Source organism: Falco peregrinus, chromosome 5, assembly GCF_023634155.1.
Source record: "Falco peregrinus isolate bFalPer1 chromosome 5, bFalPer1.pri, whole genome shotgun sequence".
NCBI lineage: Eukaryota > Metazoa > Chordata > Aves > Falconiformes > Falconidae > Falco > Falco peregrinus.
In genome coordinates this window covers 99,695,421-99,708,077 of record NC_073725.1, presented here as the reverse complement: position 1 = coordinate 99,708,077, position 12,657 = coordinate 99,695,421, and the positions used below count along the sequence as shown (strand labels likewise).

The following is a 12,657-nucleotide window of genomic DNA, read 5'->3' as shown; positions in this document are numbered from 1 at the left end:
AAGCTGTTTGTTTTCTGCACCAAATATCCAGGGATTGTAGAGAAGAAAGGCAGGGGATAGGGGTGAGGGTGAGATGTGATACCGTGGGACCTCATCTTTTAAAGTAAAACTTTGCGAAAGCAGCAGCCCAATTTGGAACAAGGAAGGCCATCAAAGGGATCGCAGCATGATGTGTTAAACTGAGAAGGAAATGTGGAGGAGCAGTTCTTTTTCCTCAGGGGTGATCTGGATATATTCTTTTGTTTTCTGATCTGTTCTTGTGTTCACAGCCAGAGTAGCCATGTGAAAGGGGCCAGGACACGATTACTGTGGAGCAAAGGGGAGGAGGAGGGAGGTGGGAAATGAATATAAGAGCAGAGGTGATAAGTTCACACCTTTATATAGGGCAGCTCTGTGCCTAACTGCAGGGCTCTGTGACATTTAAAAGAATAAATGATGGAAGTGTTGGAAATCTCTGCTCCTTCACCTGCCAGCTCTGCGGAAAGCAGTGCTGGTCACGGCCGAGTAAAGACCAGCAAGCTGACATAGAATTAATACATTGCACACAAAAATAATTCAAATTAACAAAGAGAAGATTGCAGTTGTTAAGAATTAAGGTTGATGCTGAATGTGAACAAAGCACCTGCAGGGGGAAGGAGCTGGGTGCGTTGCTGGTGGGTTTTGAGGATGTTTGCTGAGAAGAGAGGGGTGGTAAAGTCCGAGAATGTGCGGCTTTGCTCTGGCGCTGCTGGAGCAAAACGTGAACGGCCTGTGCTGCTCTGGCTGCTTGTGCCTCACTTCCCCCTACCTCTGCCAGGGTCCAGTGTGCTCCAGGGATCATCTTCTCTAAACCCCTTGTCATAGTTTCTTTTTCTTCTACCTACTACTGGTGCCGATTCTATATTTCTTTGTTTCTGTGTCCCTCCAGACTTCCCTCTGCATGTTCCTCTGCCTTGGGCTAGGTTTTGCAGAACCTGGGGAAGTCTCATCCCAGTCTAGAGTGGCAGCAGCTGCTCTGCATCAGCAGTGCTTAAGCCTTAAAGTTTCAGAATTATTTTTCACTTCTTTAACAAGTTAAGACCTCTCCTCCCCAGCAAAACGTTTTCCTTCTAAGCTGTTTTAAGAGAGGGAGTAAGAAAAATTAAGCCCGAGACCAATACCTGGTATAGAAACAATTAACTTTAATATTTTTTTTTTCATAGAAGACTTGTCTTTTCTTCGTTCCTCCCGATTTTTGTACTGCTCGCTGGTTGTCTCAGATTAAATTAATCTGCAGGACTGTGTTATTGCCTCATTCCTTTCCTCCCAGCCATGCTGTGCTTTCTGCGTCCTTACAGTTCCTTATATTGTTCAGTAGAGGCTCTGGGTTTTTAAAAAATAAATACAATTGAGAAAAATAATTACACAATAAATGACAAGAATTACCCTAAGTACAGAGGACTGTCAGAAACTGCTCTTCATGCTGGATTTACAGAGCAAGTACTCCTCTGCTGATCATTTCAGTTGAAATAACATCCTATATTTGTAATATCATCTTTAAAACCACTGCTGTGAGTCTGGTCCCTGGCTCTGCTGTGCAGCCTGCTTTAGCTGGGGAGTTCTGGCTCAGTGGGTGTGCGGCATGGTGTCCTTTTCATTATTTTTGTGTGTTTGCCTTTTAAATGTTTGAATGCAGAAGCTTTAGAATGACTTGGCTCATCGTGAAAATGAAATTGGCAGTAACATTGTTGAACAAATTTGGGAGACTTTCAAAGCTCTTCATATTGGTATTGCAAATTTCAGTTATTCAAAGTGTAGCTGGGTAACGTTTCCACCTATCAGGCATTGCACATACATTAATTTTGGAAATAATCTCATTTTAAGATATTGTTTTCAATGCAGCCAAGTTCCTGTTTTCTTGCAGAAAAGCATGATGAAAGTCCCAAAGCAGTCCATGAGATATAAATGGACTTGGCATATAGTTATTTTCTTGTGATCTCCAATCTAAGTTCCTGTTAGGTTTAAAAAGGGGTTTGATCACAGATAGTTGTGCGCTGTTTACCTGCATATCTCAAGAAGCTTCTTGCTCTACAGTGATTTGGTTAAAAATTTGGGTCTATCTTTATCTAGCGTTTCACAGAATATATTTTTAGCAAGTTAGTCCTTGAACTCAAAACGTTAAATTGATGGCTCTTGCAATATAATATTTGTTGGCATCAGCTTGTGAAAACTGCAGTAGTTGGTGGAGATCCCCTACTGGTATCTGGTTTAAGATCTGATTTTTTCCTTTGCTTGGAAAACTATCATGTACAATTCAGTATTAATTCACATCTGTGGTGATGCCTTGACAAATAAAGAGTGTAAATAGGTCAGCTTTTTAAATCACGCTTGTAATTGCTCTACCTTTAGGTTGGGCTGTACAAAAAATGGACCTTGTTCCCATGCAAAACATTAGGGAGATTTACCAGCCCAAATAAAGAGTGTACTGGGTGTGACTTTTCCCATTGCCATTACGGGAGAGGGACCAAGAGGTAGGCATGAATGTTGTATCAGAAGATCAAATATGCTACCAGCTGGCTCTGTTATTTGGGGTTTTGTGAATGTAAGCGTTAAAATACAATCCTTTCCTTTAATGTTGTGGAACACTCAGTAGTTTAAATGTCACAATCATTGTCTTAATTGTCAACAATGAAGCTGCGACACTTGCTAATTTTTCCTTTAGAAATATTAGAGTCAACACATTTTTACGAGCCTTGATACTGTAAACAAAGTCATGCTGTTTGTTAACTGTCGATAAAACAGGCTGTACTGCGCTAGTGGAGCATCTCGGTGGATGTTTTGGGTGCTGCTCTTTTCTGTGTTGCCCGGGAGTGGTGGCCGCAGCAGCACGTTTTATTGTTGCTTCCCAGAGGAATGCTCTCTAGTTCGAGGGCCTGTCGTTATGGTCCTGATCTCTGGGGCTCCGATTTCCTGGATGTTTATTTTTTTGCTTGGGTGCCCATCTGCATTCGGGTGCTGGGATGGGAGCGTGACAAGGAGCAGCAGAAGAGACCGCTTCGGTGTAGGGCTCTGGTTTACTCGTAAGAGCAAGGAAGTGGCTCGTGGATCCGTTTGCAGCATTGATTGCGGTGCCTCACAGGTATTTGCAGGTGAACACATGTTTTCATTAGTGCGTTTTATTACTTTTGTTTGCCAGTTATTTCCTAGTACCTGTCAGCAAATGTTGTCTTCTGGGTCATGTAATACTCAGCTTTGTCCACTTTGTCCCTCCTTATAAATTCATCACCCTGCTCAGCCTGTTCCTGGGCTTCTGTGCCCCTCCAAAGCACTGAAAATAGGAAATAGGAGCTGGTCATAAAAGACAGTGAGGAAAGGTTTGATATTATTTCCAAACTTGTTCTTTCTTATTTAGTAGGAATTATATATATACACATATGTGTACATGTATAGAAAATATTTCTACCATATTCGGTGAACGCTGTCGCTTAGCTTGCAAATCATTCTCCTTACAGTTTTACCAACAAGGATAACCAGTGTAAGGTTGAAATTTTAAAAGTGACATGACTTCAAAATCCTATCTTCAAAAATGTCTCAAACTCTTAGGAACATAACTTCATGGCATTTACTGTTTCGATAGGCTCTTGAAGGATATGGGAGGCAGACTGCTGAATTTCTAAGTCCTTTTTTCTTTAAATTTCACGTGGCGATCTGTTTTGTGACTCTGGTTTCTAAAAATCTGTACCACACGTCTAGATGGAAGCGATACAAATGAATGATCTGTTCTCAGAAGTGTTAGGTTATTAAAGCATAATCAATTGATTATCTATTTTAGTAGCCATTTTAATCCAATTATATGTTTTTTTTTTATTTTAATCTTTGGAATTCATTAATGAAAACTTAACAGCGTTGCTTGTAGCCATGAAAAATTAGATCGAGTACACCCTGCCCTACTTAAACTGTGTATTAGCAAAGCTACTTTTTCCTCAAGAAATACTCTGTTTTAGAGCTGACTATGACTTTCCAAATTCTTCAGAAAAAACCTCCCTAATTGATAACCAAAATTTAATCATAGTCGGATACTTCCAGTTTGCATTCAAATAAGGTATTTCTCTGTCTAAATAAGCTTCCCCTTGGTTGATTATTCATATTGTAGTTCAAAATGTTTAAAAATGAAAGACAGAGTTGGATGAAATGTAGACTACTTAATACAGTGTGTATTTAATATAAAAGTCATGCATTATTCATTTTTGCAATTTGAATAACTTTGAATTTAGCATCCCTGTTCTTCATCTTTTCCTTTGATGAACAATTAATTATTAAAATATAATATTGTCAGCATATGGCACAAAAATCCTTGAAAGTGTAAAATGAGCTCATTCTCCTGCCATCCTTTGATAAAGGGATACTCCATATTCTCAGTTTCTCTACAGAATGTTTATCCAGCATCTTAACTGATTCCATCATTCTAAATTCAAGATTATGAAAGTTAAAAATAGTTAAATTGTTAATTTTAACTGAAACATAGTTTTTTTAATACAAGAGGAAAACTTTTTCCAAAATGTGCCTCTACCTCCCAACTATTCCATATGTAGTCATTGGCTGATAACGCAAAGAGGATGTTTGCATGTTCAAATACTTTTTCAGATTCACAGCTGTCCGCTGTGTGCTCAGCTTCCATAGAGAGACAGTTTCTGAAATAGAAAACCCATGTCTTTTTGCTGTGAAGATGTGCACGCTGCGTTTGAAAATCACATCCTGTGACTGAGTTTACAGTTTTTCTAACCAAGTTTTTTTTCATAAAACTAAGCCAATCAAATTAAATATGACCTTTTGCTGTGATTATGACTTCTGATTAGCATCTCTTTCAACATTGGCCAATCATATATGTTTTACTATTTCTTATCTAAGCACACATTTTTCCCAGAGGTATGCTATGAAGAGGAAAAAAACCTGTGGTTTATTATTTGTTTGTTTCCTTTTTGGACATGCAGAAGTTGTTGATATCTGTGTGGGCTAGAAGTAACCAAGTTGTTAATGAAGAGATAGCAGTATTCTATTACAATGTGTACTTTGACTTTAATAGAATTACTCCTATTTTGGAACACTAAAGACAATGAAAACATTGCACACCTGTTGATATTGTGCAGGAGAATAGATGTCTGAAGTGCATGATATATTTGCACCTTGCAGCAGCGGTGGAGGAAAAAAAGACCCTGATTATCAGACTGCTGCAGAGGTATAGGCAACTCTGGATTTGATCAAGACTTCCAGAAAACTGTGGGATGCTTGGCAAGTGAATTCTGCAGACTTCATCCTTTTGCTTTTCATTCTGACTTTGGAAGGTGTGTGTGTCAGTCACCAGCCTACCTGTTTCTCCGCTCTGCTGTGCGGGGAGCGGGCTTGCTTAGCAGCTCTGATGAGGCAGAGAGAGAAGAGTTCCTACTACCCAAATGTAGACTCTTGTTTGAACCGTGAACAATATAGAAAGTGAGGAATAGAGATGTATGGGAGAACCTGTGTGTCAGCATGCCCTGAGGCAGTGAACACCTTTGCACAGGCTGAGAGGGAGCTTCGGCCTCTGAGTCAACATAAATTGCAGAGGATAAATGCTCAGGGATGGCAGGGAAATTGTCTTGCCTGCAGCTGTTCCTTCCTTTAATTTTTTTTTTTTTTTTTTTTTTTTTTTTTGTCACAGTATTAAATATTACCAGCTTGTCACTGTTACTTGAAGCTAAATGCTTTCAGTGGTTAGGTTTGCATTTCAGGCTGTCCAAGTTGCTTCTCAGAGGAAAGAGTTTGTCCCCAGACTGTTGGACCCTGGGAAGGAGTTTCATGGATTAGGGAGAAGAGACAGTGGTTTTACCTCTGAAATGTATTTCTGGTGCTGTGCTGACTGCGTCTCACAACGTCGCCAGCAATGCCTGTGTGGCTGGCTGCAGGCAGTCCCAAACAAGCAGTTCCTGGATGCTGCTTCAGCCACCTCGTTGAGCTTCAGAGGTGCCCTCCAGCCCTGCTCCTCAGCTCATCTCCCTGGCAGCTCCCAGCGAAGTTTGGCTGGCATGGCTCTGCCTCCTCCATCTCAGCAACCTGCAGAGGGATTGATCCCACTCCTACATCCCTTTCCCCCACTGGTGGGGACGGGATGGATGTGCTACCTGATGCTCTTTGGTCATGCACCAGCAAGCAGGACCACAGGAGCCCGGCTGTGTCCCCACTGGGTCTTGGTGAACCCTCACTGCCATCAGGCTGGAGAGCCATTGACTGAGTGCTGAAACCACTGAATACGGTGTTATTTCTGTGCTAACATAAACCAGTGGGATAACAAGGGCATTTCACACCTGCGTACATTCAGAACTGGAGTGTGTGTGTTCGGTATAGGATTGACTAGCATTTTGGCTGCTCTTTTAATAATCAACACATCAACTCTTATAGAGCTTTCCCGATACGGTGTTTTCATCTTTCATTTTATATATATATGATAAAATATGTTGTTGCCATTACACCTTGTTAGGCTGCCTATCGATGTGATGTCTGTTTTAAAGGCATGTAAAAAAAGTGTAATTCCACTTGTCAATCTTTCCTGCAGAGAAGGAGACCTTTCTGGATCCCTTTGTTTTGCGGGACCTCCTGCCGACATCGCTGGGGAGTTACTACCGCTACACGGGTTCTCTGACTACTCCTCCGTGTAGCGAGATCGTGGAATGGATCGTTTTTCGGAAGCCCGTTCCCATTTCTTACCACCAGGTGTGTTTATTTTCTTAGTGAAGTCCATCTCTTGATTTGCTCTCTTTAAGACAGTGTTTTCAAAACCTGCTGGTTTAATTATGATATCAGGAATGTTTCTGTTGACAAAAAAGGAAGTGTCAGTGATCTTTTTTTTCTCTTAAGTAATATTGTTTCTGAACATGAGCCATCAGTCTTAGGAAGACAGTACAACATGAAACCCAGTTTCCTTTCCAAATGATTTATTTGGTATTGTTTTTGTGAAGATTCAATTAAGCTCTGGTGTAAATATTTACATGGAGTTCCTTTTTATTCTTTTTAATTGAAACTTGCTTTTCAAGGTAAAGTGAGTGATTTCAGTTCTGCTCAGATTTAGTAATTTGAACTAATTACATTAGAAAAGACATCTTTCCATTAATTCTCCATGCTTAACTGTTTTTATAACACAGTAAAGCTGCCATTATGTGCTCAGAGAGCTGGTGCACAAATCTTTAAAATTAGCACATAGCAGCTTCTAATGCAAATAAGCACAATGTCTGGGATTTGTCTGGAGAAGAATGGTCCTGATAAAATAATGTTAGAGTCAGATGTTTACCAGTTAAGTGTATTTTGACACTGTAAGACTGTTGTCTTTAGCAAGCCATCCTGCTGCAGTTAGTCTTTCCTTTTATTCATCTGGCATAAGCCACTGAAAACACATTTTTTGCATGCACAAATTCTGTAAAGGGAGTAGTTTTTGAATTCTGTAAATGCATAGTTCACTGGGAGATCCTGACTGACAGGTACTGGTTCTCAAAGATTTCAGAAGGGTGGTAGGCAATCGCCATGCCCCTGCTCCAGGCTTTTTTTCATGTTTTCTAGATCCCATTGCTTCTCCTGTAGACTCTTCCATCTTTCTCCAAAGTGCTGTGTTTGACACCAGTCGCAGCACCTCAGCTGGGGCCCTACCGAGGCCAAGGGACGTGGCAGGATTCCCGTGTCCAGCCCCCCTGTGCGGGGTGGTTATTTTGCCTTTTTCACAACAGCGTGACGTGACGGTGGGGCCCACATTCGGCTCCCGGTGAGCAGGAGCCCTTCCCGGGGGCTCTCTTTAGCAGTGCTGACACATCACGCGCTCCTGCAGCCCGCGGGCCTGGCTGACGCGTGGGGCTCCTCGCACATGGTCCCGGTTGAATTGGACCCTTTGTTTTTTCCAGGCTATTTCTCTGATTGTTGAGATCATTTTGAATTCTGTCCTTGCCTGCAGGATACTTGCAATCCCTTGTAGCTTTTCACTACATCAATAAGTTTACTGTTTATTATTTGGTGGCTGTGAGGCCTGGCCCACACTCAGCTTTATACCCTGTACATGCATCAGGTGGATTGTGACTTCTTTTTTTTCTTTTTAAAAAATACAAATAAACTGGTAAATACCAATTAAGGCCATCACTATAATGGTATAAAGGTACTTTATCCTTGCATAGCTTCTTTCCTGTGCTGTACAATAGTAACTGTGCCAAGTCAAGCCTTTAAAATTTGGCGTTGTGCTGCTTTATGCATGCGTGTGTGGTTGAAGGGCTGGGAATTCTGTGTGTAGACAGACTTTCATTGATACTACAACACATGTGGAATAAATAATAGTATTCTTCCCCTTGGCAGCTCTAGATGGGTGGATTTTAAGAGCCTGCCACCCTGCCATTGCTATGATTATTATTTGTTCCTCCTCCTCCTTCCACTGAAACAGTGCAACATAATCCATTGCCACAGTTTAACCTTCTTTATCACAAACCCCGTGAAGCAGCCTGTAATCCCAGAGGAGGAAAGTGATATTGTTTAAGCTCTGTTGCTGTTCCAATTAAACCCTTGCTTTTGTGCAAAATACCTTGCTGTAAAAAGGACAGTACTGAAGTGGTCCATTTGTGGAGGCTTCTCTATTTTATGCTCAGTGCTTCATCATCATCATCTTTCCTGATAATTAGACAACAAAACAGGACAAGCCGTGTCACCCTGCAGATGCATTGTAAAGCTAAGTGCATTCAATGACCCAAAGCACAGCATTATCTCTCATAATGCATACCTCAGAGTATCTCATTGTGCTTGTTACGGTTTCAGTATTTTTAATTGCCATTTGTATATCCAACCCTTAGAAAACTGTGCACATCAGGCTTTAATGGTTTGTAATTGTATGGCTCAGAGTTTTAGATCAGGTTTCTCTGTATCTACAGTAGTCTTACAACAGCTTTTCATTTCTTCTTCTGAACAGGAGTTCCTGTTCTCCTTTTACTCCTTGAAAAGCATGAAGGTAGCTCCTTGACTGCCACTCTTTATTTTTTTTTTCTGGCAGCTATAGATAAATTAATTTCTCATTTGTCGTAGATAATATTTTTATAGTAAAAATGAAGCTGAAATGACTTATATGTACTTCAACACATAAAAAGGGGAAGGTTAAAAATCATATTTGAATTGGCAGTTGTTAAAATGCAATTATACCTCCCCAAGGTAGCATGGCAGAAGAAAATATTTTAAAAGTTCTCTCTGAAAGTTTAAAAATTCAATTAATGTCATGGCTGTATAAGCCTAGAGACTTGACTTCAGAGAAGCAGTTGCTACCTAAGTTCTTGAGCTTTTATAAAGTAACCTTAAACCCTGTTAGCTGGCTTCCAGTGCATAAAGTGCAAAAGATATGTAAATATTCCCAAGAGTTTTGGTTTGTGATTTCATAGAAGGGTATAGCAGGATCACCTGCTGAGTTTTTTTTGTAAGACAGAAGTGTAAGATGATAATCCTTTTACTGCTTTTTTAACCCATCTATCAATGCTTCTGAGGGACTCCTGCTAATAATTAGGAAACTGTTTTCAAGATTTTCCAAGATGATGCTCTAAAGAATCAGAGAGAGAATTCCAGTTTAGAACCAGACAATAAGGCATCATCTAGGATGCAGAAAAAGTACAGTCCGAATCCCACCATCGGTACCTGCAAGGCTGGGTGGGAGCTGTACCTGAGCTCCCCGCCTGCCATGGGAACTGGTGACTGGCTGTCACCCCTCCCTGCTGGTCACCTGCTGTCCCTCTGCCTCAGTTCCCCTGCTTGTATAATAAAAGTAGTTGTCATAAGGGGGAAGCTACTGCTAAAAATGTACAAGCCTGAGTTGTGCTGTTATCTCAGAGGTAGCAGGACTCAGTTCCCATAGTTTTGTGTTTTATGGCAGACTTGCCAAACTCAGGATTAGAGCTGTGAGGTCCATCCTTTCTCACCCCTGCTATCCGTGCCCTGCGCCCGGTGGTAACATTCCTATACATATCCCCATCAGCCAGCTCAATGCACCACCTGCTCCAGGGGGACTTACTTTTGAAATTAAATGTGTAAAAATTGGCGCTCTCCTGTCCTGAGGGCCAAAGAAGTTTTACACATTCTGGCCCAATAACTAGGACTGTCAAGCCCAGCAGACTGGGCAAGCTGGACAGCAGCAGCAAAAAGGGGTTCAGATTACTCGTTTGAAGGAAAATGAAATGATAGTAGCAAGGGCCTCTTGATTCAGTGGAGGATGTTTAACTGCTCTGTTACAGCTTCCTTTGATTATTTCTATCAGTACTATCAACTGAGGCTACAATGACAGTTTTTCTCAGTTGCAAGTTTCAGGACTCTCATACACTTCTCTATAGCTGTTAGAGCAGATGCACTTTGTGGAAAGGGTGTAGCTTTCAAAGTGACATCATTTGGCTATGAGTGTAATTCAAGTCCCTTTTTAACATCTTGGGCCAGATTCTGTACTCCCCAAATCCATGCTATTAATGTATGTAATTTACGTTGATGTAAACAATATTGGGACCGAATCCTTTTCAGCTCTGTCTTGCTCAGTCTTTCAAGCAGCAACATAACTAAATCTAGTTCTTGACCTGAATGATGACAGTCTTGTAGTAAATGCTATACTGACCTTGATAGATGTGAGAAAATTAGCTGAAAATATTTTCACCTTAGTTTGCTAGAAGTTTCTTTCTAAGAAATACTAATAAATGAAGTAACAAAAAAGTTTTCCAATTATAGTTCGTTCTTACAGGTTAATACATTTTATTAAAAATAGCTCAGATCTGAATCCAACAGAAGGAACTGATTCCCAGAGGAGTATATGCTAACTGCGCCTAAATAGATTTATTCTGTGGGTGTTTTTTTTTTCTCACCCTGTAGTTCTGTATCTGAGGGAATAGTGATTGGTAGGGAAGTCAGGACACTTGGAGCTGGTAGTCCTGAGGTTGCTCCATTCTGCTACTGACCTGCTCATGGGGAGGCCAGCTCATGGGTTTGGTTGTCCAGCCCAGAAAGGTGTGACAACTGCCGTCACCTTCCCGAGAAAGTGCTGCAAGAGCTGTCTGTGAAGCTTAGCCTGGCAGCTAAACTTCATAAGGTATTCGGAGATGAGGATGTGTTGCCCTGTCCTGGAGAAGGCTTTTGGCATGGGATGACCTAGAAGCACTTTTTGACGTGATACTGCAAAACAAAACAGCAGTGAGGAGGGTTTGGCAAGGCTGTGTCACACACAAAGTCCTTCCAGACAAGGGGTCTAAGGGCAAATGTTTCCTTGCCGGTGACAGACTCCACAGGTTGCTGTAGGGCCTTCTCCCTGTTGGGCAGGATAAGCACTGTGCTGAGATAAGACGATAAGATGGCTGGCAGTGATTTCAGTGGGCAGCCTGAATTCCCACGTGGTTTATCAGTCTTGGCATCAAGGTTTTACTTCCTGCCATTTTACTTTCTTATCAGCCACCCGGATTGTACCACATTGTTTTTCTAATTAATGTCCTTTCGATCCCCTGCCATGATGACTGTGATCAGCTGGAGGCGTTCTACTCCATATTCACCACCGAACAGCAAGACCATGTCAAGTCCGTGGAGTACCTGAGGAATAACTTCCGACCACAGCAAAGCCTGAACAACAGGAAGGTGTCTAAGTCTGCTGTGAAGGATGCTTGGAGCCAGGATATGACAGACATCTTGGAAAATCCACTCGGCACAGAAGCTTCCAAAGGTAGATTACACTTCTGCATTTTGTGCTTGACTAATAAGAGAAATTTTTTTGTCTAACTTCATCATAAAACGATGTTGAGGGTAGCTGTGAGCTACCAAAGAAATAATGCAGGTTATGCAGGCATTCATTCCCTGTTGGTATGTGTCGATAAATCAACTAATCCTGTGGGTACCTGCAATTACCTTTCAAACTCACTGTCACAAGGTGCCATGGCAGTAAAGCCCCAGAATATGTGAGTCTCAGACTGGCAGTGTCCCTGTTTCTGCTGACTGGCGGTAGGGCCTTAGTGATGCCTGACAAAAGGGAAATGTGAAAGGACAAGGTCAGAGGTAAAATTTCAACCCCATTAGCACTGACTCATTAGGTATTTGAATGGGAATAGGGTATCCAGATGTGGTTATGGGTTTCATTTTTACAGTAACAAGCCTTTTGAAGAGCAGTCGACCTTTTAATTTGACGTTTGTATCAACCAGTTGGCAATGGTGACAGGGAAAAACCCTCTTCCTTATAGACAGGTGATTTTCTAATTTCTTGCTGAAGTGTTTCATGTGCCTTTTTGTCGAGCAGCTGGTGCTCGCTTCTGTCAGACACTGGATAATGAGCTGGATGGAAGGGGGTGGGAGGGAGGTTGCAGTCATTGTGTTGGCACAGGCAGCCCTGGCTAGAGGAGGACATGAAAAATTCTGAAAGAAAAGCGTACTGGATAAAATAAGACTAGAAATAAATATCATTTACTACCTTTATTTGCCTTTATTTTATTGAATGGTGTTATTTATAGGTAGGAGGGATGACATGCACTTCCCAGTCTTCAGTCTTGAGAAGTGCTCGGTGCTTAACCAGTTCTGGGTTGAGGTAAGGAAGAGAGGGGCAGTTTGCCAGAAGGAAACAGCTAAGCAGATTTACAAGCTTCCCTTTCGTACCTGGCATTTTCACCTGGCCAGGCACAGAGAGCGTAGTTCTTAGAGGATGTGAAT

At 41.5% G+C, this 12,657-nt stretch overlaps 1 protein-coding gene across 1 annotated transcript in view; it reads left to right on the top strand.

The window, feature by feature from the left end:
- PTPRG (protein tyrosine phosphatase receptor type G) overlaps window positions 1–12,657 on the top strand; it is a 408,755-nt gene that overhangs the window by 301,136 nt on the left and 94,962 nt on the right. The window contains exons 7-8 of the mRNA XM_055804321.1: window positions 6,545–6,702; window positions 11,491–11,683. Of these exons, the coding sequence (XP_055660296.1) occupies window positions 6,545–6,702; window positions 11,491–11,683 (351 nt within the window). The remainder of the gene's footprint in view (window positions 1–6,544; window positions 6,703–11,490; window positions 11,684–12,657) is intronic.